General features: G+C 37.8%; 1 protein-coding gene across 1 annotated transcript; it reads right to left on the bottom strand.

Annotated features, from left to right (window-relative positions):
- Positions 1-6: 6 nt before the first annotated feature.
- On the bottom strand, positions 7-26108 carry prss12 (serine protease 12). Its single transcript, XM_055158313.1, has 13 exons — positions 25739-26108; positions 24965-25100; positions 24206-24378; positions 23691-23841; positions 22466-22644; positions 19376-19517; positions 18378-18598; positions 17064-17205; positions 13458-13663; positions 11062-11140; positions 9000-9122; positions 3347-3642; positions 7-329 (listed from the first exon to the last, which is right to left on the bottom strand). Exons 1-13 carry the CDS (start codon positions 26073-26075, stop codon positions 7-9), a joined length of 2508 nt encoding a protein of 835 aa, XP_055014288.1. The 5' UTR covers positions 26076-26108.
- Positions 26109-26379: the final 271 nt, after the last annotated feature.

Here is a 26379-nt window from a genome sequence, read left to right as displayed (position 1 = left end):
CCTCCATTACCTTCTCCTGTCAGACTGCCCAATGGTCTTGCGTATCCAGGAGCTGAAGGCAGACACTTTGGTGTAGACGCCCGGCGACTGCTGAGTCCTGCAAGCGAGGCCCCAGGACGTGACCCCGTAAACCACCCATCCCCCACCCGGCCGCTCGCACACCAAGGGGCCCCCGCTGTCTCCACGGCAACTGTCCACGCGCCTGTCTGTGTGGAGGCTCCCTGCACAGAGCATGCGGCTGGTGAAGGCGCTGTGGAAGTGGAGCTGGCAGTGTCTACGAGGGAGCAGCTCCAAAGAGGCCTGCTGCAGAGTCTTGGAGTATGAGCGCCCTGGAGAGGGACAAAAGGAAGAGACTGAGATCAGTGGGGTTTTTTTACTGGAGAGTGTTAACAATCATCATATTACTGTTTAATAATGGTGACCTATTCTTAAATGTCCTCTTGTGAGATTTAAGCCATGTTAGAACCATATTACTTAATCAAAAACATACCTGGATTTGTGTTTTGTTTCATTTACACATGTTTGCGTAACCGTGCATTACTAGTCTGCCTATAACCCCAAAGCTAAAAATACTTTGTGATGCCATGAAGTCATAGTTTAGTAGAGATTGTCAATTAGAGGGCTGAAATTATCCAAATGATTTTAGTTAAGAGTTTAAAAACACAGAGAAGCACTTCCTGTATACATGAACATTCACACAGGCAGTGGCTCCCTCTTTTCTGCATCACTCAAGGAAAAACTAAAACTAAAACACAACACTACCCACGCCAGTCCATCTTTCCCACAATCAGGGAATAATTTAGCTCCTTAAAATGCTTCTGTATACTGCATCTATCACATGACATCACAAGGTGGAACAGAGTGTTTTTCATTTGAGAAAAATGACAGAATCTTAAATTTAACCAGACAATGTATTAGTAACTGAGCTGAACTTTTACTTAAAGGTACACTGTGTAACATTTCTGGTGGAGGGTCCGTCATATGCTTTTCTCCATGGAGTTGTTATTGCTTTGTCTGGAATATTTCATGATGGAGACCAAACCAGACCAAGTTAGTAGTCAAATCTGTGGGTATTTTTAAACAATCAAACCACCTGTAATTGAACACATGCAAAGTAGATCTGTTTATCGTCATACAGCATAGTCAAAGTCAATTATTATTCAAAAATTATTTCAACATAGCTTTCTTCTACGCTTACTGTATAAGACAACCCCCAAGAAGTTGTGAAACTCCCTGCTAGGCTTTTGTAAGTGACACGTACATTGTCACAATGTCATTAACTGGATTTTTCACATTCTTCTTACAAAACCTTTCAACACTCCTGATTAAAGATGATTCACTTCCCAGGCAGTATAGAACAAAACAAACTGATAATAAGCATTCACATGTTCTTCCTTCTTATCAGCGCTGAGTCAGGTTAAAGAGTTGAGGTTAATTTAGCATAAGTCATAGTAATTTCAGTGTCAATCTTCTGAAATAAATACAAGGAAGTTTATGAATAAATTTTGTATTCAGGCCGTAAATCATCAGGATGTGTTTATGGTCATATTATTGCTACTCAAGAAAGCGTACACTTGCACTTTCATGGGGGTACCAGCGTGATGTAAGCCTTTTTTTTTTTTTTTTTTTTTTTTTTTTTTAATAAAGTGAAATTGAATGGTATAAAGAATAATAATAATAATAATTTAAAAAAAAGTTATTTCTATTGAATGTTCCATCCGTTAAGATCCACTTGGAAATTTTACTGCTTTATCAAGAATGTTTCACAGAACAGATTAAACCTGTTTATCGTGAAGGAGACAGATTACAGCACTGAGCTACATTCCAGGTCAGATCTGTGGAGAGTTTCTCGTATTCACAGAAGGAAGTACTGTATTCTTGGGAACCTACAATGAATAATTGCTAGGTAGATATATTTAATGTCATACCGTGGAACTTTTCATACAAAGCAATAACATTTCCGTCGAGACAAGAAGGTAGCAGAGGTGGAAGTTGCTTGGTGTGTCTTTAAATTATGTTTTGGAAGATTCTTAAAACAAAAAACACAATGGCAATAATTGACAATACTACTACAGTATGACATATTAATTTGCCTAGTACATGTGTTAAGAGGTACAAAGCTACTTGAAAGGTACTTCAAACAAAAAAAAATATGAGCAACCACAGATGGAAAATTTTGATTAACTTGTGGAATGCTTTTATGAAAACAACAATACAAACAAAATACTCTTTTAAATATTGCCAAAAATAATAAAGGTGTCAGGGAGGTTTGTTTGACTTGGCACACTCACATTTGTACACTCATATTTGTACACTCACATTTGGAATGGCTGCTCATCTAAACCTAAAGCAAATAAACTCATGCATGGTATTCATATTTATTTCTCATATCTTTATCTATCCATCTATTTATCAAACTGTTTTGATTTGCAACATGACATTTAACTTTAAGATATTTGCTATCTGTAAAAGCCAAAGATACAGAGGTCTATTGCAAAAGGAAGTTCAAATGCGTATGGTTTTCACATTTTTTCTATTACTTTGTTTGTGAGATAAAAACACCTATAGTAAATGTGTACTATAGTTAGTTAAGTGGCAGTTTGTGAAGAAAAGGTAAGAAGGAAAGGGCAAAATTACATGACATAGAGTTGAGGACTAAAAAGGATTCTCTTAAATGTCACCAGTACACAAAATTCCTTCCAAAATGACGAGACCATTTACGCACAAGGACAACATTTTTTGGACAGTTTTACCATCTGTTTAATAAAATTAATGTGTTGGGTGTCATGTATTTTTATTTGTAAAATGGCTATTTTTTGTGTAAATTAAACAAGCTTTTGCCTTTGTTTACAATATGATTGCTAGGGAACTTGGTACGATATTTAGAAAAATCTTAAATATTATAGTCTACACCACACTTTCATGAAATAATTCTGTGTTTTTCAACCCTGTTGAAAAGGTGCTGCAGAACACAACCCACTTTCACTATCATAGAGACAGTTGACTCAACAGTCAAATCAAATGAATAAAATAAAATTAAATATGAGTGTGGTTTTTCAGATCTGAGCATAGGTGTCTTTGTTTCTTTTATGGTTCAGAGGTTTGCTCAGGGCACTCCAAAATGCCAGTTCAGTACATTAAACAATTATTAGTCAAATCAGCTACGATCAACCCATGCCATTGTAGTCACGTCACAAAAAAACTAAATAAAAAAAATCTCCTCGCTGGCATGGTCTTGGTTGCTATCCATACAAAGTACCGTCATTGTGGCATTTTGTCACATGTCTATATACAACTACATAGGAGACAAAAACAGCACGTCTCCCAGTCCCACCCACTGACATACCTGTGTCTCCCCAGCCGGTGATGTGACAGTTGGAGGCCTGTTTGAGCACCCGCTCCTTCCTGTGTGGCAAACACGCCGGGAGGACGTGGCGGTTAAATGAAACGCACTCGCCCGGATTGTGGCCCATTGCCCCGGGCGACAGCTGGACCAGGGCTATGTCATAGTCATTGCTGGAGCTGTGGTAGTTGGGATGAAGAACTATCTGATCTACACCATACTCTTCCTCATACTCCTCAGGGACAAGAGAGTGATAATCTCCAACACGCACTTTGTACTCCTTTGTGCTGTTTCCATACCTGCACAACAACAACAAATATTAATATTACTGACTCTACCTTATGAATTTGGGTTTCATAATCCTGAACTAAGAGATCCATTCATAAAGTAAGAGCAAATTCCACTGTCGTAATGAAAAGTTCAAGAACAGCAGAAGAATATAAATATGAAAGAAAAATCAAGATGAATATCTATTAAAAAGCATCAATCTCACTAGATTTATGCCTGTGTAATCCCTCAGTCGTCCATGTAGTATCCAAAATGTTCCCGACCAGAATAGAAGAAGTCTTCACTCTAAATCCTTTGTCCAGTCGACATAATTGAATTTTCTTTTGATTTAACTACACTTAAACCACTTATCAACATGTTTCCCACAAGGTTTATATATGAATATATTTGGCAGAACACATTTAAGTCATAAATAACCAGTGATCTGCGTGGGCCTTGAGGATCTCACTGTCACTACTCCTGCTCTGCTGTCTCCCTAAAGCCCTTCTCTGATGGATCACTTTGGTTGAATGACTCACTCTTGGATGTGTTTGTTTTGTATTACATTTGTTTCCAGTGGTCATTACACGGTTTTACACACAATTTGAGAGAATCACTGAAATTGACCACAGGTGGACTCTAATAAAGCAGAGGATCAATCACAGCCCAGACCTCCTGTCAAAGCCTGGAAACTGTAAAGCGACATTGAGCGTCTGGAAAAGTCATTATTTTTTATTAATGTATTATTTATTTGAACAGGCAAAGACACACAGACACATATTCACAATTCAGAAATTTCAGAAGGGTTTTCAAACTGTTCACTAAAAAGCAGTGGGATGTGCTGTATCAGACTACTGCATTATTATATTATTATTAGAATCATTATGAGTATTGGGAAGTAACTGAATACATGTACCAAGAATACTTTATCCTGAATACTAATTTCCCATCCATCCATTTTATTCCACTTTATCCGGGGCCAGGTCTCGATACTCCAATCCGTGTATCATTTGTTCATTCGTTTTTTTGATATAAAACCAAAAATAATAAAATTTAAAAAAATTAAAAAACAACAATTTTCTTCATTATTTGTCCCCAAAACCAAAAATTATAATTATTTGTTTTTTCAGTTTTTGATTTTGTGTTTAAATGAATAATGGAAAAAAAAAAAAAACGGATAACGGACCGTTTCCAGTTTCCTTGATTTAAACTGAGACTTTTGCGCCACAGACGGCCTGAACCAGGACTGAATCAGGACTAAAACAAGACTAAACCAGGACTAAACCGTTTTCAGTCCTGGTCTGGTCTCAGTCTCAGTCCTGGTCTCAGTCTTGGTCTCAGTCCCAGTCTGGTCCTGGTCTCAGTCCTGGTCTGGTTCCGGTCTGGTCCTGGACGTGTTTTAGTCCTGGTTTAGTCCTGGTTCAGTCTGTATGTGGCGCAAAAGTCTGGCATCGCAGTTTAAGTCACAGAAACAGGAAACAGTTGTTATCCGTTTTTTTCCATTATTCATTTAAACACAAAATCGAAAACTGAAAAAAAAAAAAAATCGTTATCCGTTTTTTCATTTTGGTTTTGGAGACAAATAATGAAGAAAATTGTTTTTTTTTGTTGTTTGTTTGTTTGTTTGTTTTCTTATTTATTTGGTTTTATTTTGAAAAAAGAATGAACGAATGACACTCCCAATACTAATTTTGTGTAACTGTATTCAGGTATGGTTACTTTTCATTTGGTGGTATTCAGAGTATCAGAATCGACTCTAAAATCAAAGGAATATGAGGCAGTACTTCATCACACAATTGAGGCTGTACAGAATCAGTCAAACAAACAGAAAACACTGCTCTCGTGGTGAGGCATGCGTGATTTTTCCATCTCCAATTAGTGACAGGAAATGCTTTCAAAACAGTGAAACAAATATACAACTGCTTTTAATCTTATGGCACGTCTTTACACTGCGCAACTCGATGTAAAAGTAGTTTTCAGAATACAGTACTCTGGCTGGCCTATGTATCAGAATAGATAACAATATACATGTTAATGCAGGTATTCAGTATTCTGTAACTAAACACATTTTGCAAGAAACCTAAAGACTTTACAGTGCATTTCATGAGTAGGTGTGTAGTGTTTGAGAGTGTGGCAAGAAAGTTTCCAGAAAATTCCCCTAACCTTAAAATGCAGAGGAAATGACGCTTATCAATTTGGCAGGGCATACATGCATAAGAATAATAAGAAAGGCATTTGTTAATTATATGTTGATAAGACAGATAATTATACCCCTGTAAATGTTAAAAGCCGGTGCACTCATAATGCCAAAGGGTAAAAATAGAGTTTGGCATGTAACTCCTGACCTGAGGTTAGGTTATTCTTGCTAATTAGTTTTGACTTCTTCATATTTATTTGGTGACTAAAACAGAAACTAGATCATATACTGACACAGACCACACCACTGGCTCACGAAAACAAGATTGCTGGTCTGTGCCCTCATGTCTTGTCGAGGAACATCTCAAAAAATTAGAATATCATAAAAAGGTTCAGTATTTTTTGTCACTCATTTCAGAAAGTATATAAACTCTATATTACACAGATTCATTACGCATAGAGTAATTTCTTGAAATTTTGATGATTATGTCTAATGAAAACCCAAAATTCAGTGTCTCAGAAAATTACATAAAGGATATTTTAAACAACGTGTATATAGGCCTATCACGATGATTACTATATTGACTTATGGTTCAATACATGAAAGCTAGGACAGTAAATTGGGGCTCAGTAATTATCATTGTGTACATTTTAGTTGTAATAGAAGGGAAGCTTCAGCTATTTTTATGTAATAAGGTAAAATTTGAGCTGTAGAGGAATGAAAAAGTCACATTATTGATACTTTCTACTGTTTATTTGTTGTAGCTCAGGCTTTGTAATGATATTGAATTTAAAAGAAGCTTTACGGGGATTATCCTGATTTATTTTTTATTGTGTCAGTGGCAAAAAGTACTTATCGTTTATTGTGATAATCCTCTTTTGTGACGTACAGTGCTTCAAATTTTGTTATTGATAGGCCTACTTGTATATCAGAACAAATTGATCTGTATAAGCTATAATAGTGAATAATAGTGAATAATAGAAATAAAATGTGGTCAATAACAATCATCTTTTTACTCTGGCTTGTCACAATAACAAATATAGACTATTAGCAAACCCTAAAGCAGAATTACCACAAACAATTCAAAATGTACAATATTGTTAAAAGTATGAGCCGCAATAAGTAAATAACAGAATGTAGCACTGAAGTAGTTAGTCTATAATGTCTATAATGACTCATAGAAGTTCATAATTCAACCTTCTACAGCTCAAATTTCATTGTGGTACAGAAAAAGAACAAAATGTTGGTTATGCGGGTGATAGTAGCTCAGTTAGTGTTGGTGAGTGTTTCGGTGTCAACTGATCTGAAGTTTGGAGGTTCAAATCCCGCTCTCACCATAAAAGAAGTCATTGGAAGAGCTGGACCCACAGGTTGGCAGTGTGATTCCAGCTCCCACAGTTGAACGCTGTTGTTGTGCCCTTGGTGAAGACACTTTACCACCAAGTTGGAAAAGCACTATATATAAATGTGACCAAGTGTTTTTCCATTAGTTCTAAGGAAAAGTCTCCATGATAAATATTGACCCCTTAAATGATTGTTCCAGCTGTCATGCACTGAACAACAAGTTGATGTACTCGTCATGCCAGGCCTACTTGTGACTATTCCAGTGGTGTACCTGGTTGTGCAAGTGTGTTCTGACTCTCCCAGTATGTAAATGCCTTTTGAAAGAATCACAGCCAAAGAAAACATCTCAAACAAAGACTAGTATTATGAATGACAAAGAGAGCGTTGCATTGTTTTTATGACATTACAGTAATAAAAAAAAGGTCATGACATGGTTTACTTGTTTTTGCATGACTTACTTTGACAAACTTTTAAATAACCAGGTAGATGTACTGGAATCAGATAATTATATGCTACAGTCTATGCAATCCAGATTATGTGTCATTTTTTGATAAGGATGCACTTTTCTGGTAAAGTGCCCGCCAGTTGCTTGTAATCACTTTGCCCGCAGTGTTCCAGAAAACTGCATCAAACCTTTCAATCTCCAATGAGACAAGCAAGAGACGAAACTAATTTACAGGAGAGATCTGTGAGGAGGCGACCCCACTCACGTTCAGAATGCATGTTTTTAAATGTATTTTTGAGCATGTCATTTAAAACACCTGTAATTGAATAAATGTACCTTATCTTAAGTTTAAAATCATATTGTGGAACAAATCAACCATCCTGCTCCACAAACACACTCTGGAAGTTGTCCAATAAGATTAATTTGGTCTTCCGATCAGCCACTAGGAGCATAGAGCAGACATCTTTAAACATGCACTGTGTAACTTCTTAGGTTGCATGGAGATGCTATTGCTTTGCCTGTAATAGATAGACAGATAGATGATTGACTGATCAGTCCTAAAGGAAATTCAGCAGCAACAATGAAACAAACAAACCTAATAATACAGCAGTCCATCTTTTATAGCAATGCGTTGTACAGACGTATGACATGTGGGACAAAGGACTTCCAGAGTGCGTTATTAGGTTCTTTTTACACACCAAGAGTTTGTTTTCATACCAGACAGTTTCGACTGCTCACTAGCGCTCTTCTTCAGAGTGTTCACGTGATGTTGCTGTGACGTGTCCACTCAGCTCATTTATACAGGTTTTCGATAAACCGGGATGAGGGGGCTTTTTTACTCTCACACACCTGCGATACTGTCCTGAGGAAGTCGGACTGCAGATGGCGCTGTCCTGCCTCCACCAGTAGGAAGAGAGTGCCAAAACCTGTATAAATCAGCTGACCGGACACGTCACAGCAACATCACATGACCACTCTAAAGAAGAGCGCTAGTGAGCAGTCGAAAACAAACTCTTGGTCTGTAAAAAGAACCTAATAACACACTCTGGAAGTCCTTTGTCCCACATGTCATACGTCTGTACAAGGCATTGCTATAAACGATGGACTGCTATATTATTAGGTTTGTTTGTTTCATTGTTGCTGCTGCCAAAACATGAATTTCCTTTAGGATCGATCAATCAATCAATCATCTATCTGTCTGTCTACTAAAGGCAAAGCAATAGCATCTCCAGGCAACCTAAGAAGTCGCACAGTGCACCTTTAAAGATGTCTGCTCTATGCTTCAAGTGACAGACGGCTGTTGAAGGCGCCATGTGTGGACCCTTAAAATCTAAAAGGAGAGATTTCCCTCCAGCTGCACCACATCTCCTGCCAGATCACTGATTGACCACTATATAATCAGTTCAAGTACATTCCCACATGCTTCTTATATGGGCTCAGAGTTAGATTGGTGTGCGACTGACCGTTTGAAGCAGTGAGCAGACGTGAGAACCCAGCACGTATGAATTAGAGTCGCTCCACAAACCAAGCGCCCGTCGCCACGAGATCCGCGCAAACGAATCGCCGCCTGCCACGGCCATCCACCCCTGAAGTTTAAACAGGAGAATAGAAAAAGTCAAGATTAAAGTGCCTATGACGGGTTAGAATATTCCTTTGTACTAAAACACAGTTAAATGTGCATTAAATGTGTAACTTTTCGGTTGGTGGTCTGTCGCCTGCTTGTTTCTATGGATATGTCACTGCTCTGTTCCACTCGAATGTTCCACAGTATGACATTAAACAGCTCTACTTAACATTTACTGAATTACAGGTGGTTTTATAGCTCAAAAATATCTACAAAAACATTCATTCTGACTGTGAGTGGTGTTGCCTCTCCACAGATCTGACCTGTAGCTTGGGCTGGTTTGGTCTCCATGAAGATATAATGCCACACTGTGAAACATTACAAACAAAGCCATAACATCTTCATGGAGGAAAAATGTGATGGACCCTCCACCAGAAATGTTACACAATGCATCTTTAAGATTTCAGATTTCTGCAAAAACATTTACACTCGTTTACCAATTTGGCCATTTTTTATTTTTTTTAACTGTTATAGCAAAACTCCTCTAATGTACACAGAAATTATTATCTAATAGGGATGTAACAATAACCGAAATATTGTGATTTCGTATCGTCAAAAGTCTCACAATAATATCGAGGGCTGTAACAATATATCAAATCACAAGTTCCTTTGTTTAAATGCATTGTTTTACAGTAGCAACAGCTTATAAACACAAGGAACTACATATCCCATCATTCATTTCAGTGCATGAACATGAAAATATATGTTTTTTACTTGAATTCTTAGGATTATGACGGTAATAATTCACACCAAATCTTGCCAAGGTATTTTAAAAGCAAAAAAGAGTCCCATCTACAATCAGCCTCTTCAAAATATCACAATAAATATCATACTGTGAGACGCATATTGTGATAATATCGTACCATGAGATTTGGATATCGTTACATCTCTATTATCTAACAAATACAAATCATGTTTAAAATATGACAAAAAAATGTGTTTCTTACATGTAAAATGTACTTAACTTTTGAAAGGAATTCTCCCTAGTGTGAGCTCATCAACGCGTGAACTCTCTACGTCCTGTAACTTGCAACATATTTTTCCACTTTTCTTCACAAATTGCTTCTTGATTGGTGTAAAACTTTATATTTACATAATTATAATTATAATCCCACCAATTCAAGCCACAATTAACGAGAATCATAAACATGTGTCATATGTACTTAAAAAAACAATGACTGAATAAACAAGGCACACCTAAGAGCTAGTTTAATAGCACTTGTTATGAAAATAAACAGAGGTATCTTTGTTCAAGTGTAGATACATGGTAATTATTTTTATAAAGATGAATTCAAAAGCCACATTCAAAATGTCCTGGGGCAGATTTTGTCTGTGTCAAAAGTTCATTGAAAACTGTAAAATGCGTGAGACAGGTTTTGATGATTCTGTCATTTCTACTTAATCCGGTGCTATAATACCTGTTGTAAATATAAATAATATTTTTTTAAGGAGTTTGTGAAGAAAAGATAAAAAATATGTCAGTGCGGGACTCTCTAAAATAAAACGTTCTACTTACATCACACCAGGGAGAATGATATCCAAAATAGGGACAATTTCTACTTACAAAACACATTTTTCTGATACTTTAAACACGATTTAAACAAAATAAAGGTGTTCTCTTTCATTTTTATTTGTCAAATAATAATCTCTGTGCACATTAGATGAGTTTTGGCCTACTCTACATCACGGTTGCTAGGTAAGGTAGATTTTGCCAAGTGTGATGCCATGATTTCCAACCAAGATGTAAAATTTGACACCTAAAAATGTCCAGACTTGGATAGAAAGCATAAAATGGTTTGTATCTTAAATATAATGATGTTCACTGTGTTTTAGTAATATGTGTAGTCCAACCTGTGATAGGCACGTCAAGCTGGAAGTTATTATGTCTTATTTATTATTACCTCAAAGAGTTCTCTCCTCCGATTATCCTGCGTTGGCGTGTATGTATGAGTTTCAGACCGCAAATTGAGCTGACAGGATCTGACCGAGACAGAAAGAAAAGATGATTGTTACACCATACATGTAAAAGATGATGTGTTTATAAAATATTCACTTTGACTGGGGAAAAAAAAAAGGTGCATTATGTTACTTTTTGGTGGAGTGTCCGTCAAATGCTTTTCTTCATGGAAATGTTATTGCTTTGTCAGAAATGTTTCACAGCATGGCATTAAACAGTTCATCCTTACATTTATTTAATTACAGGTGGTCAAAAATACCTTGAAAAACTGATATGACTTGTAACTTGGTCTGCTTTGGTCTCCCTGAAGATAAAAAGGTTTAATACCATACTGTGAAACACTAACAACAACTCCTTGGAGAAAAGTGTTTGACAGACCCTCCACCAGAAAAGTTACACAGTGCACCTTAAAAAAAAAAAAAAACAAAAAAAGAAGTGTATTAAGTAAATGCTAAAATACATGTTATGTCTAGGTAAAGGTTGATAGCTTTTTCAGGGGTTGTAATGCATCTTTCTTTAGAGATCTAATACGCATCTGCTCTGGTTCAGCTTTATACCGTGTGTAGAAATGTGAAGTCCATTTAGCTCAAAAACACATGTGGAAGTAACAGATATGAGCCTGCACTGGTGTGTGCGAGCTACAGGGTGAAGTAATAACAGCTTTGTTCACTTTACCATCTGGACATACGCTGTACACACTGGGACTGCTCCAAATCCCTTCTCCTATTTGTCACATAGGCTTTGGTTTCTCATTCATTTTTCACTATGTTTGGAAGTGTTTTATACACAAAGAAATTGCTCCACTGCTAGAAATGAATCATTTTTGGTACAGTGGATACTTATAGTAGTTTTCATTTCATTTAAATGTGCTAACTAAGAAATTAGAATTAGGTGGAAATAATACTGAAACTTGACGATCTAAGCAAAAGTTGAACTGTCAAACTGTATGTTGATATTGTATGTGATTGACAAACTAAAGGATTTGTTTTTGAATGTAATGTGCATTAATCAAAGGGACTTTATGCAACTTTTTTTGTTTGGATTTGTAACATACTTGTTTCTATGGATATGTCATTGTTTTGCCTGCAATGTTCCACAGTATGGCTTTAAACCATTGTTTCCTAAAGACTGGGTCGTGACCCTCAGGTGGGTCGCAAGAGATTTTGTTGTCACAGTCTGCATGTAGGTCTGCAATATACAGTTTGACACAAATAGGCTATTTATGGATCCTTTTATTAATGATTCAATTATTGTTTTTTATTGTTTAAAACTTGAGTAATACTAATTGTTCTGAGAGACACGATTACTCAATCAACAATAAAATATCCTCATTAATGTTCAGTAATGGTCAAGTCCACCTTTATTTTGTGATTTACGAATAATGTCTATTGACTTGGATCACAAAGGTTTGTGACTTTTAAAATATGGGTCCACAGAAAAAAAAAGTTTGGGAAACACTGAAGTAGAGCAGCTCTACCTTACATTTATTCAATTGCAGGTGGCTTTACTACTCAAAAATACCTAGAAAAACAGGCATTCTGACTGTGAGTGGGGTCGCTCTCCACAGATCTGACTTGTAACTTGGTCTGGTTTGGTCTTCATGAAGAGAGAAAGGTTTAATGCCATACTGTGGAACATTCCATACAAAGTAATAACATCTCAGTGAAGAAATGCATTTGACGGACCCTCCATCAGAAAAGTAACACAATGCCCCTTTATGCTCTAGTATCGAATGGCTTCAGGACATATATAAATACAAAATCAAAACAAAACTGAAGTATGTATGAATTATATCACACTGATATGATTACAGACACTGGGCATCTTGATCTCTATCGCATAGATCTACTACAATGTGGGGAATTACATAATGATTTGATTCGTGACTGCCTGGTATAAATAAACAAACAGATAAAGAAGAAAAACTATTACACAGCTGCAGGCTTTAATAGTAAGCGCCCTGCATGACTTCAGCTTCTAAAAAAAGAAAAAAATCTCTACAAGTCTGACCTTTGACCTCGTTATGGGCCTGCTGCGGGGTCCCAGTTCCAAATAAATAAACAAACAAATAAAGCAGTAAAAATCTGCATCACACAGCTGTATGCTTTAATAGTATAGAGACCTGCATGACTTCAGCTTCTTATAAAAGAAAAATAAACTCTATAAGTATGACCTTTGACCTCTTTATAGGCCTGCTGCGGGGTCTCGTAGTTGTGTATAAATAAGAAAACCGATAAAGAAGTAAAAATCTGCATCGCACAGCTGCAGGTTTTACTAGTAAAAGACCTGCATGACTTCAACTTCTATTAAAAGAAAAAAAAAAAACTCTACAAGTCTGACCTTTGACCTCTTTATAGGCCTGCTGCGGGGTCCTGTAGTTGCAAATGACCCCTGCATCTTCGCTATGGCGACAGTTATGCGTGCCTGGGGTCTGTTTGATGCAGTCTGCAAGCGAGCGCTCCTCTCCGCTGCATTTCACATTGTCGACGTGGATGGGGCCAGTCCCTTCCCCAAAGTATGCCATAACACGCGCTTTGGCAACTCCGCTGGTAAATAAACAGAATGAAAAATGAGAACCACCAGGACACAGACATAAGTTATGTATTTCTAAAATTGTTTGACATTTTCAGACTTTGAAGCAAACGAAGTGAAAGAAACAAAAACACTGTGTGAAACCAATTCCCATTTTGCCATTTATAATAACAGGGGAATAACACGGGAAATTTTCAAATGAGATACTGATTTGAGCAGGTATCTTTACTTAAAGGTACACTGTGTAAGTTTTTGTTGATTGTTTCCATGGAGAATATTTTTGCTTTGCCTGAAGGTTTCACAGTATGGCATTAAACTCATTTATGTTGCATGTATTCAATTATGGATGTTTTAGTGCTCAAAAATACTGCAAAAATACTGTGAAAATCATGCATTCCTACAGTGAGTGAGCGCACCTCTCCATAGATCTAACCTGTAACTTGGAGGAATTGCAAACTTGTCTCCATGGAAATAGATACATTTAATGCTGTGGAACATTCAAGACAAAGCATCAAACATCTCTAAGACAAGCATGGGGCAGACCCTCACTTTAATACCTTTAATCGTACCTTTAATGATATATAAAGTTTGACATATTATGAATAATTACAGAATTGTCTAGACCTTTACTCATCCATCCATTTTCTTCTGTTCATCTACTTGTTATTATGTCTAGACCTTTATCACAGCATAAGACCACCTGGTAAAATTACTAACAATATTTATGGTTAAAGCTTTTTTGACAACAAGTAAGATCAGTGTTTTACTTTTAACTGGTCGCAATTAGAAATTCAATTTGTCAACCTAAATAAACGTGTGTCCACTTGACAAATTGAATTTCTCCTTTGCCATGGATTCTACCTGGATGACTGAGGGATTTTACACAAATCTTGGTCTCCAGATTATTATTTACTATCAAAACTTGCATAGAGTATCACAGATTATTTTCCTTAGTATAGAAATGGAGTTGTGTTCATATATTTACAGCATTGTGAATGGGTCAAGACACTTATCTGAAAAGGAAACATTCACATGTCCTCTGAGAGTATAAGAGAAGTTCTTGTATTTCCTGACAATCCACGGGGAGCTTTGTGTTTTTCAATTGAGACCTATGTAACTTTGAGACAGTACCTCCCAGAGCTGCGCTTCACAAAACACACAAAGGGACAAAGTCTGACATCAAGCCCTACACTACAACATCACTCAAATATGCAATGAAGTTGACTGATGAGAGTCTAGTATTTTCACAGGTATAATTTGTCAGGTAATAGGAAATAGATAAGTCACAAGTCATAGAGCAAAAACAACTTGCATTCATAGTAAATTGTGTGTTTCTATGAGTATGCAGTAGTTTCCTTTCCAAAAATAGTCTGTTCACGTCAATGTCTGTAATACAAATGACTGTGTGTTTTTAGTTCTGTTAGAGCTGTCCCTCTCTCTTACCCTTTGACTTGACGTGTTTGTAATGACTTTTCACCACACCCACTCACAGATAATCTTAACATGGCCTTTCCTCACCTCAGACATTCTCCTCTTTGTTAAAAACGTTCATGCAGTCCAGATGTGACCCTCACTGACTCACACATGTCTCTGAGCAAATGGGCGTCTATATAAATATTCCAGTTCGAGAGTGACATAAGAATAAATGTAATATGGATATGGAAATGGTTTCTGTCAATCATCATATCATCTTTGCACTGTTTTTCTTACATTTGTTGTATATAGCTTAGATATACTTTTGCTACTTAATTTCTATATTATTTTGACTTGTACATCAACATTTATATAATTACGCCTTATTTAACAACAGTCGCTCGCTGTTTTGCTATTTATATAGAATTTATTATTACCATTTATATCACTTTTTCATTCGAATATATTGTGATGTGTGAGCTATTTTGTAATTTCTCTTCTGGGTCAATAAAGTCTAAGTTATTACAGATAAAGCACTTGGCACAGAAACTTCATACTTTTTAATGAATGTTATGGACTAATTTGGTTTCATTGTATATTTTTTGTATCCTGTTTTTCTTTTTAACTATGGACCGAATAATATTTGTGTCTGAAATAAAGAATAAATCATTAAAAATCAATGGAGGAAGAAAAATAATAAGATAAGAAGAAATGTAGAGCGCTGTTTTCAGTGTCACTGAAAGGCTCTCTTTGTCCCTTTCCATTGTTTTAGAAACTAGCTGGGGTTTTAGAGGGAGGAGATAATGAAATACAGCATGGATATGATGATGTATTTGGCAAAACAGTAACTCTGGATGTGTCAATTGCATTTGGGACCCGTGCTTTAAGAACAGACAGAATGTTTCTTTCAGCAAAATTAGATTTAAAGGCTCATGTTAGTCTATTTTCTGATCTATGTTACGATGTTGTTTCCTCATCCAAAACATACCTGGAGTTGTGTTTTGTTTCATTCAACACATAAAAATTACAGTCTGAGTTCTCTTCTCAAACAGAAAACACTCAGTTCCACCTTGTGATGTCACATGGTGTAGAGGAAGCGCTCCACTGTGTTTTTAAACCCCATACACCTTCACTAGAATCATTTTAATGATTTAAGGAATGTGGAATTGCCAGTCTCTACTGAACAAAAGGTAAAAGGAGCTGTTAACTTGAAAACTACAACTGCATGACATCATAAAGTGGAACAAAGTATTATGGGTTTTGCAAATGTAGACAGACTCATAATAAAGGATTACTCAGACATGTGTGACGGAAACAAAACACAAGTCTGAGTATGCTTTTGAGGACATAGCTAAAACCTCACAAGCGTGAATTTTGAGGACCTTTAATACCCTGTGATCAACATAGATTGCAGTATATCAAGTGATGAAATAAAGTGGGTTAATGATACAATTTTAAGTTACTAAAACAAATAAAGAGCCTGTTTTTTTTTTGTTTTAGTTTTTTTACTTAAAGGGTCTGGTAGAGGGTCCACATTTCTTTGTCTGGAATTACTTTAAACTTTTCCATCTAGCATTTATTCATTACGGGTGTTTCTATTGCTCAAACATACAATAACTCCTTCTTTGAATAGGGTGACACTCCACAGATCTGAACCGTAATATAGAGTAGTGCTGTTTGCTGTCTCTGTCATGACAGGTTCAATCTATACTGTGGAACATTCTAGACAAAGCAAAAACATTTCCATGGAGACATAAGGTGGTAAGAAGTAACACATAACACTTAAAGATACCCAAAATATAACATATAATCTATTTAATTGTTAATTTATTTAAAACATTTTGGCTTTTATTTGTTTTGTTAGTTTCAACTTCAGAATTGTTCTACACCAATGAAAGAAATAAGCTACTAAACTGAATAAATAAGTGTGCTGGTTGCTTTTAGGTGGCTCTTCGGTGTGTTTTGACAACCACTGTATTTTCATCTTCTTTTGCACAGTACCTGAAGCCCAACTGACGACACACAACTTCGGCATCCTGATCACTCCATCCGTCATCACAAACTGTTCCCCACTGGCCGGACAGGTACACCTCCACCCGGCCCTCCCCTGGGCTCTCTCCCCCCACCAGCCTGAGTGGCATTCCTGGAAACATTCACACGTATGCATAGCTCTGACACATGCAGAAATAATGATCCTAGTTTACGTTCACCGCCATAAAACTCGACGCTCAGTTAGTGCATACTCTCAGGTTTCCAACAAGCAAAGCAGCTCACCCGCCTGACTCTTTACATGGCAGAACCTGAAACTCTTCATTTCATGATCAGTGTTTTCCACGTGCTTTTGTGGCTGTGATCTGATTTAAGTATAAGTACAGTCAGGGAATAAAATAGTAGTAAATGAGCTCACGCGCTTTTTTGGCTGTGATCTGATTTAAGTATAAGTACAGTCAGGGAACAAAATAGTAGTCACAAGATTCCTCTGTCAATAGGTTGTGGGAATGTTTATTTCACTGTTAATGCAGGAAATGCCCTCTTTACTTCCTTTCATAAACAAATAAATGAGCTCATCTTAAAATAACACTAGATTTTAAGGGATATTGTCACGATAATCACTATATCGACTTATAGTTCAATATATGAAAGATGGAACTGTATATTTTGGGGCTCAAAATTTATCATGTGTACCGTTTTTTTGAAAAAGTGGGGAGATTTGGGGTTTTTCTGTTGTAATACGAAAAGATTTGAGCTGCAGTGGGTTGAAAAAGTCAGTTTTGGTTCGTTCTGCTATTTATTTATTTATTTATTTATTGCAGCTCATTCCACTTAATGATACCGTCTATTTAAAAATGGTTCACTGGGATTATCTTGTATTATTGTTATTGTGGCAGTGCCATAAAGTAGTTTCGATTTTATTATTTATCTCAGTATATCTCTGTAGCAATATATCACGCTTCAGAATATTTTATTGTGACGCGCATAGGTATTCCAAATAGAAGTAAATTCATACACAATAATAGGATAGTAATATGAGTATGTACCATTAAATTGTGGAAGCAGTTAGTTAGGCATTAGAGGACAAAATCAGCCTAGGACTTAATGGATTGCAACTACACACACTATTTGACTGCTGTCTAGGTCTAAAAATAGCTGGGGAAATGGCATGACTAAGATCTTGATACGGGTAACTGTCTCGTGTTACAAAAACAAATTGTGACATCTATGTTTAGAATCGCTGCCATAAGAAAAATAATCGATTTAATAATGAAACCAAACCATATTTGATTATTATTTTTGGTAAACAAACATGTGTCTTACTTGATGGAAAGTTTTCTCCATGACGTTCTGGGTTGCAGGCGATGCTGACGTCTTCATGGTGCGTGCAGTCATGACGTAGCCACTCCTGCTTGTTACATAGTGTTAGACTGGGCTCTTTCCCAGTGCAGCTCACATCATCTAGTAGAATGGGACCTGACCCTGTCCCAAAACGTGGGATAGTATTTGTGTCCAGCCCTTGAGAGATGACTGTCACTCCAAATCTGTAAAACACAAATCATAAAAATTCAAGACTCAAAAACACATCTGGTAAAATAACTACCAATATTTATGGTGAAAATTGCATAAGACTTTTAACATCAGTGCATCTTAAAGCAAAGTCTGTTGCTTTGAACTGAACTCAAAAATTAATATTTAGTCTCATAAAGTATCAGGCCTTAGCATAGAAATTAACTTCGGACCTTTGAATTTGTTTATCTTACAATGCAAGATAAACATTTAATCAGGTAAAACTGCTCGGTGGGCCTGCTAGTCAGCCACAAGAGCAGTCAACCAGGCAACCACGCAATGTGTATGTTACTTTTTCGGTGGTTGTATGTACTGTACCATATTTACAATACTGTGGATGGAACTGTACACTAGACGAAACAAGGGGTTGTATTTGCGTCAAGCCCTTGAGAAATGACTCTTACTGCAATCCTGAAATATACAAATGATAAAAATCCAAGATGAATGTTGACTCTGGCATGACTAAGCTGAGAATAAAACAAGCCACATTACACACATACACAATTCAGTTTCCATTTTGACCTCACAATTTTTATTTATGTGATTGAATATTTTTGTTTCCATTCTAGTACTGCTTTTTGGAACTGTAACTCACCAACATGTAACCCTTTTTAGGCCAGTCCAAATGTGAAAAAAAAATCTCACAGGATCATTTTTCTCATGTGTGCACAATCACAATTTTGTCTCACAAGATTTTATGGCAGGAGACCTTGTACCATCCCTACTACGAGCAGAATTACTGTAATATTTACCTGTAACCAAGCTGTCGACATACTACTTGTGTGTTAGAGTCTGTCCACCCGTCATCGCACACTGTTCCCCACTGGCCACGGTAGAAGACTTCCAATCGCCCCTCATAACTCCCAGCACCACCAGCCAAGCGAACAGTGCCATCTGAAAATTAAAAGGCCCATATTACTCTATTTTCTGATCTATGTTATAATGCTGGTTCCTCATCATAAATATACCTGAAGTTGTGTTTTGTTTCATTCACACGCATTTAACACACAAATCCTGCATATTTATGCTGTTTTCTTCTTTCAATCAGGAAACACTCTGTTCCCAGGAAGTGCTCCACTGTGCTTTTAAACTCCAAACACCTTCACTAGAATCAGTTGGATGATTTCAACCCAGAAATGGCCAATCTCTACTTAAATAATGGTCAAAACTCATGCTTCATGACATCACAAGGTGGATCAGAACATTTTGAGCTTGGGAGATGTAGACCGAATAATGATAAAGGATTACTCAAATATGTGTGAATGCAACAAAACACAACTCCATGAACAAAAACATACAATACCACAAATATTAAAATATCAATCTTAAAGGTGCACTGCACAAGTTTTCCAGTGGACGGTCCGCCCCCTGTTCGTCTCCATGGGGATGTTATTGCTTTGCCTGGAATGTTCAATGGTATGACATTAAAATTAGGGCCCAACTGATACGGATTTGTTGCAGCTGATACGATACCTATAAAATGGGAGCAGGGGCTGCCGATAGCCGATACAATCGCCGATATATTTAGTGATGTAAAAATTCACTGTAAATCTTCAATTGTTTAAAAAACTTAGGTATGGCTCTGGTGGATTTTAAATTGGATTTATTTAGGCAACATTTATTGTTATTCTGCTTCTTTACGTCATATTTACAGTACAGACAGTAGGTCGGCCTAATGGCATGTTTGCATCACATTCTAGCAGCTAGTGATGGGTATTCCAGCTCTTTTTAGAGAACCGGCTCTTTTGGCTCTGCTCACTAAAAGCAGTTGGCTCTTTCGGCTCCCAAGCGGCTCTTCAGATTGTTTTGTTGCAAGCAGGACTAAAGCAGGTCTAAAGCAGGACTAAACCAGAACTGAAACAAGACTGAAAAAGGACTATAACCGGACTAAAACAGATCTAAACTATGTGTAAAACAGGACTAAACCAGAACTGAACCAGGACTGAGTGTTGTGATTCGCTCTCTATCTCTCTCCCTCTCTCGAGCCCAAGATTAGTCCTGGTTTATTTATTTTATGCTGAACTACAGCCAAACATGCACGTTTTTTCTGTCCTATGCACACGCAGATTTCTGAAAGTTTCGTTTTCCGCTGCCCGCTGTCAAACTACCACGAGTCTGCACGCAGCGTGAAGAGAAAAAAGTGAGAGAAAGAGAAAACACGGCTCCCAATAAGGAGCCGGCTCCCGTCATTCGCTTCAAAGAGCCGGCTCTAAGAGCCGCTTCGTTCGTGACTGACCCATCACTACTGGCTAGTAAAGAAACTACAGCTATTAGCCTTTAGTCGTACATGCGTGTGTGCCGCGGTAATTAATTATATGCATAAATGCCATCATTCACACGCCTGTTCACAGCTCAATTACATATCAGTGCTGGTCCAGTAACATATATAAGGCCAATGTAGTCACTTTACAATAGGCCAATGTCAGAGAAAATAGCCTGTTTTTGTGCGTGAGCTACAGCAGCTAATTGCTAACCAATAACAACCAAAACTAGCTTCAAAGTTGACATATTTCCAACACTCACCGCTCACACAGGCTCCTCCTCACATCACAAGTCTGCACTAACAAATGTCCTTTTAATCCAGACTCAAATCGATTGTCGTAAAAAGAATATAATCTCAATGTTGTGCACAGCTGCGGATGTAAACAAATGCACGTGAGTGACATTATTCTGGTGGTGTGTTCAGGGACAGTACAGACACACAGACAAATGACTCTACAGATCAATACTGATGTGGAGCCACATATTAGGACATTTATCTGTCTGTAAATTGGATTAAATGAACATAATGTAAAGAGTCTAAACTTTATAATGAGGTATAACATGCCCACGTGAAATATCGGCCAACCGATATATCAGTCGGACTCTAATTAAAATATGGAGTGCTTCTATTGCTCAGAAATGCATTAAATCCTTCTGTGAATAGGGGCGACTCTCCACAGACCTGAAATGTAATGTAGCGTAGTGCTATAACCTGCTTCGCTCCCTTGTGACAGATAGGTTTAATCTAGTCTGTGGAATATTCTAGACAAACCAATAACATTTCCATGGAGACATCAGGTGGCAGACCTTCCACTAAAAATGTTACACAGCTGCACCTTTAACTTCCATTGTCAAACATCTACTGTGGGAGAGTAGACTCGAAGCAGGCTTATTCTCAAACAATATCCCAATGAATAACAATTTACTAGCAGGTAATATAGCCACTTTTTGATCCATTGCAGCTCAAATCTCATCAAATTTACCAACAAATACCAAAAGTCTCCCACTTATGCAAAGAAATTACACAGACAATAAATCTTTAGACCCCTAAATATTGTTCCATCTATCATTTAGGTATTAAATGACAGATGGAAGCAAAGACAGTAGGGGTGTAACGATATCTAAGTCTCACGATATCGTCACAGTATGAACCTAACGGTACAATATTTATTGTGATATTGTGGGAAAGCTCCCGATATGGTAGGGAGGCTCACGGTGTAACAATATCCAAATCTCTCGGTACGATATTTTCACTAACCAGATAAAACTGTTAATATGCTCCTTTTTCCTTTTAAAATACCTTGACAAGACTTAATCCAAAGAACTCAGCTTTAAAAGTGCTTAGAACTGTTATTTCTTCATATAGTTTGCACTGAAATGGAGCAAAGGATCATGGTCTACAGTATGTAGTTCTTTAGCTATTGCTGCACTAACCAAAGAGACTTGCAATTTGATATATTGCAATATTACGATATTATTTTGAGAAGTTTGACGATACGATATCACGATATTTCGGTTATTGTTACACCCCTAAGTGACAGGCCAGTGTACAGAATATTAGTTTTGAGTACATTTCTCACCTGTGAGGGTTGTACAGGAGACACCAGCATCTTCTAAGTGCACACAGTTATGTTCTCCCCATGTGCTTTTTGGACACTGATCCAGAGTCAGCTCATTACCAGTGCACTGAACCTCATCCAGCCACACAGGGCCTGAACCTTTCCCAAAACGTGCCTGGCCCCACGCTCTGGCCACCCCACTATAAAAAAAAAAAAAAAAAAGGTTCTCATTTTAACCATATAGACTGGTATAAATATATAAATGGACATCGCTAATCCGCTAACGGATGCGTTCCAAGTAGAGAGTGAACATGGGGGCGCTACCGGCTCCATCGACTCTGTTTCCAATTTCGTTTATATCGAAAAACTGTCACCCCCTCTCTGTTTTTGCTGCAGTGACCCTTGTCATTTTGGTCTTAAAATGTTCATATTGACCTGCACTACCTGATCATGGTGTTTTTATTTCACTATTTTGTCCATAAATACATTGATATTCCTAACGTGGAACTCAAGCACCATGAGCTTCAGTTCACTGGAGCCGAACCCTATGGGTGACGTCACACTCCCTTAGTCCACTTCTTTATACAGTCTATGATTGAATATATACTGAATCCATCAAAACTTTTTAAAAAGTAAAATAAAAAATTTAATTAAATAAAAAATACATAATTATTTTTATTAGTGAGTTTAGATGTTAAGACTTGATGAATCTAATATTAGTTTCCAATGGGGATGGGATGAGATAATATTTTACTTCTTTGTAACTAAAAATGCATAATCAATTTAACTGTGTCGCAAAGCTATCTTTCTTTTTTTTTTTACCCAAGGCAAACATAAACAAATATAACAAAATGATGTAACAAGATTTTTAAGCATGTCTCCACAACCTTGTGGCAATTTTATCTCACAAGATCTAATGGCACGTGATCTTGTCCCATTGCCAGTCTCCAGTGAATACAAGTAAAAAACAAGACAACTAAAATATTGCAAAATATGCATATCTCTGTGACACAAGGACTCAAACAAAGGAGCCGATTCAGGGTCTAACACCCAGATGTTCTTTACGGCTCGCCCCATTCCCTCCGTGTTGCAGAAAATACTTGTCATATTTGTAGAGACAGAGGCTGAGATAGAAAGCTGGACACCCACACTGACAATTTATTGCTCCCGTTTGTCAAGCAAATTTCCTTGGATGAATGTATATATTTTGTGTTTTTCTAGATCTTGTTCACTTATTGTCCTTCACCTCAGCCCAAGTTGTCTGCACACCACCTCTGCGTCGCTGTCATCCCATTGGTCGTCACAGATGGACCCCCACTGACCAGCATGAAAAACTTCCACTGTGCCTTCTGACAACGAATGGCCTCCAACCAACCGAACAGGAAGTGTGACTTGTTCTAAACACAAAACAAAGCTAGATTTATTTTTAAGACACTATGGTAGTTCACATTACGGTATTGAAACTTTCTATCTTCATGAAGATCAAACCAGATCCAGTTACTGGTCAGATCTGTGGAGAGGGACACACAGAATGTGTGTTTTTCTAGGTATTTTGAGCTATAAAACCATCTGTAACTGAATAAATGTAAGGTCGAGGTCTTTAATGTCATACTGTGGAATATTCCAGGTAGAGCAATGACACACCCATTGAAAAAAGCAGGTGACGGACCCCCAACCAAAAAGTTACACAGTGAGTGCACCTTTAAAAACTATTTCTCTAATTCATAATGAGGTGTAATATAATTATTTTCTTTTGTATACCTTTCTGTTGCGTGCATGTAACCCCTGCAGCCATTGTGCACTCTCCTCCGTTCCACTGAGTCCGAGGACACTGAAGAAGATCTTGCTCCTCTCCATGGCAGTGGACTGATCTGTAATGGATTTTGGCCAAGCTGGGACGGGGCAGAGGAACTTCACGTGCAACACCTAAAAACCTTTAACAGATATTGTGGTTTAGCTGTAAAAATGATGAATTAAAAAGTCACACCATTGAAGTAAGCACATGCATTATGCAGGTTTATGAAGCGTTGATGTTACAATGAACAGTTTCATAATAAGTGATCATCACATAGGCCTGTATTAAGTCATCTCATACTTTAGCTAAAACTTTTCACAAGAATTCAGTTAGTTAATCAAAATAAAATCCATTGCTGCCAGTTATCAAGTGGAGGACATTTGCCCTCTCCTCTACAGGCTGCTTTTCATTCTTGTTCGAATATGCACGTGAGCGCTCGTGTCAGCACGTGTCAGTTCATATATTGGTTTCAACACATGTACCACACAGAACAGCCCCAGGCACATTTAAACCTTCCAAACCAAAAACAGTACACATGTAGTCAACAAGGTAGTAGTATATATCAGCACCAATGTAACAGAAGCAAGAATACAAATACATGCAGAGGAAAAGGGTGGTTTTGGAATGTAAGGGTCAACATAGAGAAAAAAAACCCAAAACACTCAAAACGTGTTCAGATCACACATGAAAGGCTTGAGGTAAGTGCCATCCACGTGCTCCCTTACCCTTTCCCCAGCTGCCTGCAAACCACAGAAGCATCTTCTTGCCCCCAGTCATCACTGCATATGGAACCCCACACGCCAGAAATATACACCTCCACTCGGCCGTCCAGTTTAGAGCCTCCCTGCAGACGCACAGAGCCTGGGATGGGGTCAGATAAAATCACTGAGATAAGATTCCTACAACAGCGAGTGCATTAACATAATAGTTTTTTACACTTTCCAACACAGAGTTTCGCGGCCAGTGGAGAGTGGTAACCCTGGTGGTCCACCAGCACTTAGGCTATCAAGGCTACTTGGAATTAATTTCAGATTTATAACATAAAGGGGTACATTTAAATACAAATGTACTTTGTAAGACAATGTATCTTCGAGTGCATCATTGATAATGTTTTAGGCTAATTTTCATTAAAATAAGAGCATTGCCTATTGAAGGCTTAAATTTATCATATCGGCTACTATAGTAGCCCAGACTGATTCATACTTCAAATAATCACCATACACGTATAGGGTATAGGGCCACTCGAGACATTAAAGGGTTGGGGAGCACTGTAAACGGTTTATCCTAATTCTAACACATGCAACGGCACCATAATATCTTAATGGCCTCTCATGTGTAGGCACACTTAACAGGGGAAATGGGCTACTAGCCTAAGACTTGCATTAACATGTCACACCTGGAAAACAGAAGGTGCGCCTGAAGCCAGTGAAGATGGGGTAGCCTGTCACTAATTGACAAAGCTTGGTTGTGATAGGGCCAAAATCTACTGGTGACCAAACCTTGTTTACAGTCGCAGTATCCCCAGTCCACTCTGCCTTTATGGTTCCTGAAAAAGCACCATGGACGGATCCTGCCATCTGGGTTACGGCAATAGTTGTGTTGTCCTAAGCCCGTCTCTGGATATCGGTCCGTAAAGCCGACCACCTCGGTCCAGTTAATGCACCGCGCTCCGGACTCCGTAACGTCGATGGCTCCACGATAAAGAGCGTCTTTCCCGCGGCTCTGAGCGCACACGGTAAACGGCTGAGGGATGAAGGAGGGCACGCCGCTGCACAAACAAGGACCGCTATTTGCAAGCAACAGTGTCATTGTAGAAGCCAAAAATATCCGATTCATGTTAGCGGTCTGAAGATCTAGTTCCCAAATGACAACGGACGATCCTCTTGAAGCGCCCGCGCAGGCTACAGGCTACAGCCCATAATCCTGGTGTGGGAATAGAGCAGAAACGGGATCAATGAAACTCTGTGTCTTCTTGGCTCAGCTGCAGTCACAGACGGCAGATCGCCTAGTCACTTGCCCACTACTCTCCAGACGCACGATAACAGGTTTACAGGTTTTTCATGGAGAATATAGGCCTACAATTAGAATTTCACAATGGAAATTCACAATGATTTACTGGCTACTAATCGCCGTGATTTCA

The sequence above is a fragment of the Boleophthalmus pectinirostris genome, unplaced genomic scaffold, assembly GCF_026225935.1.
Source record: "Boleophthalmus pectinirostris isolate CB_2022bp ecotype Guang Dong unplaced genomic scaffold, ASM2622593v1 HiC_scaffold_22, whole genome shotgun sequence".
In the NCBI taxonomy this organism is placed as follows: Eukaryota; Metazoa; Chordata; class Actinopteri; order Gobiiformes; family Gobiidae; genus Boleophthalmus; species Boleophthalmus pectinirostris.
The sequence above is the reverse complement of the archived record's forward strand: the minus strand, read 5'-3'. Positions and strand labels throughout refer to the sequence as shown.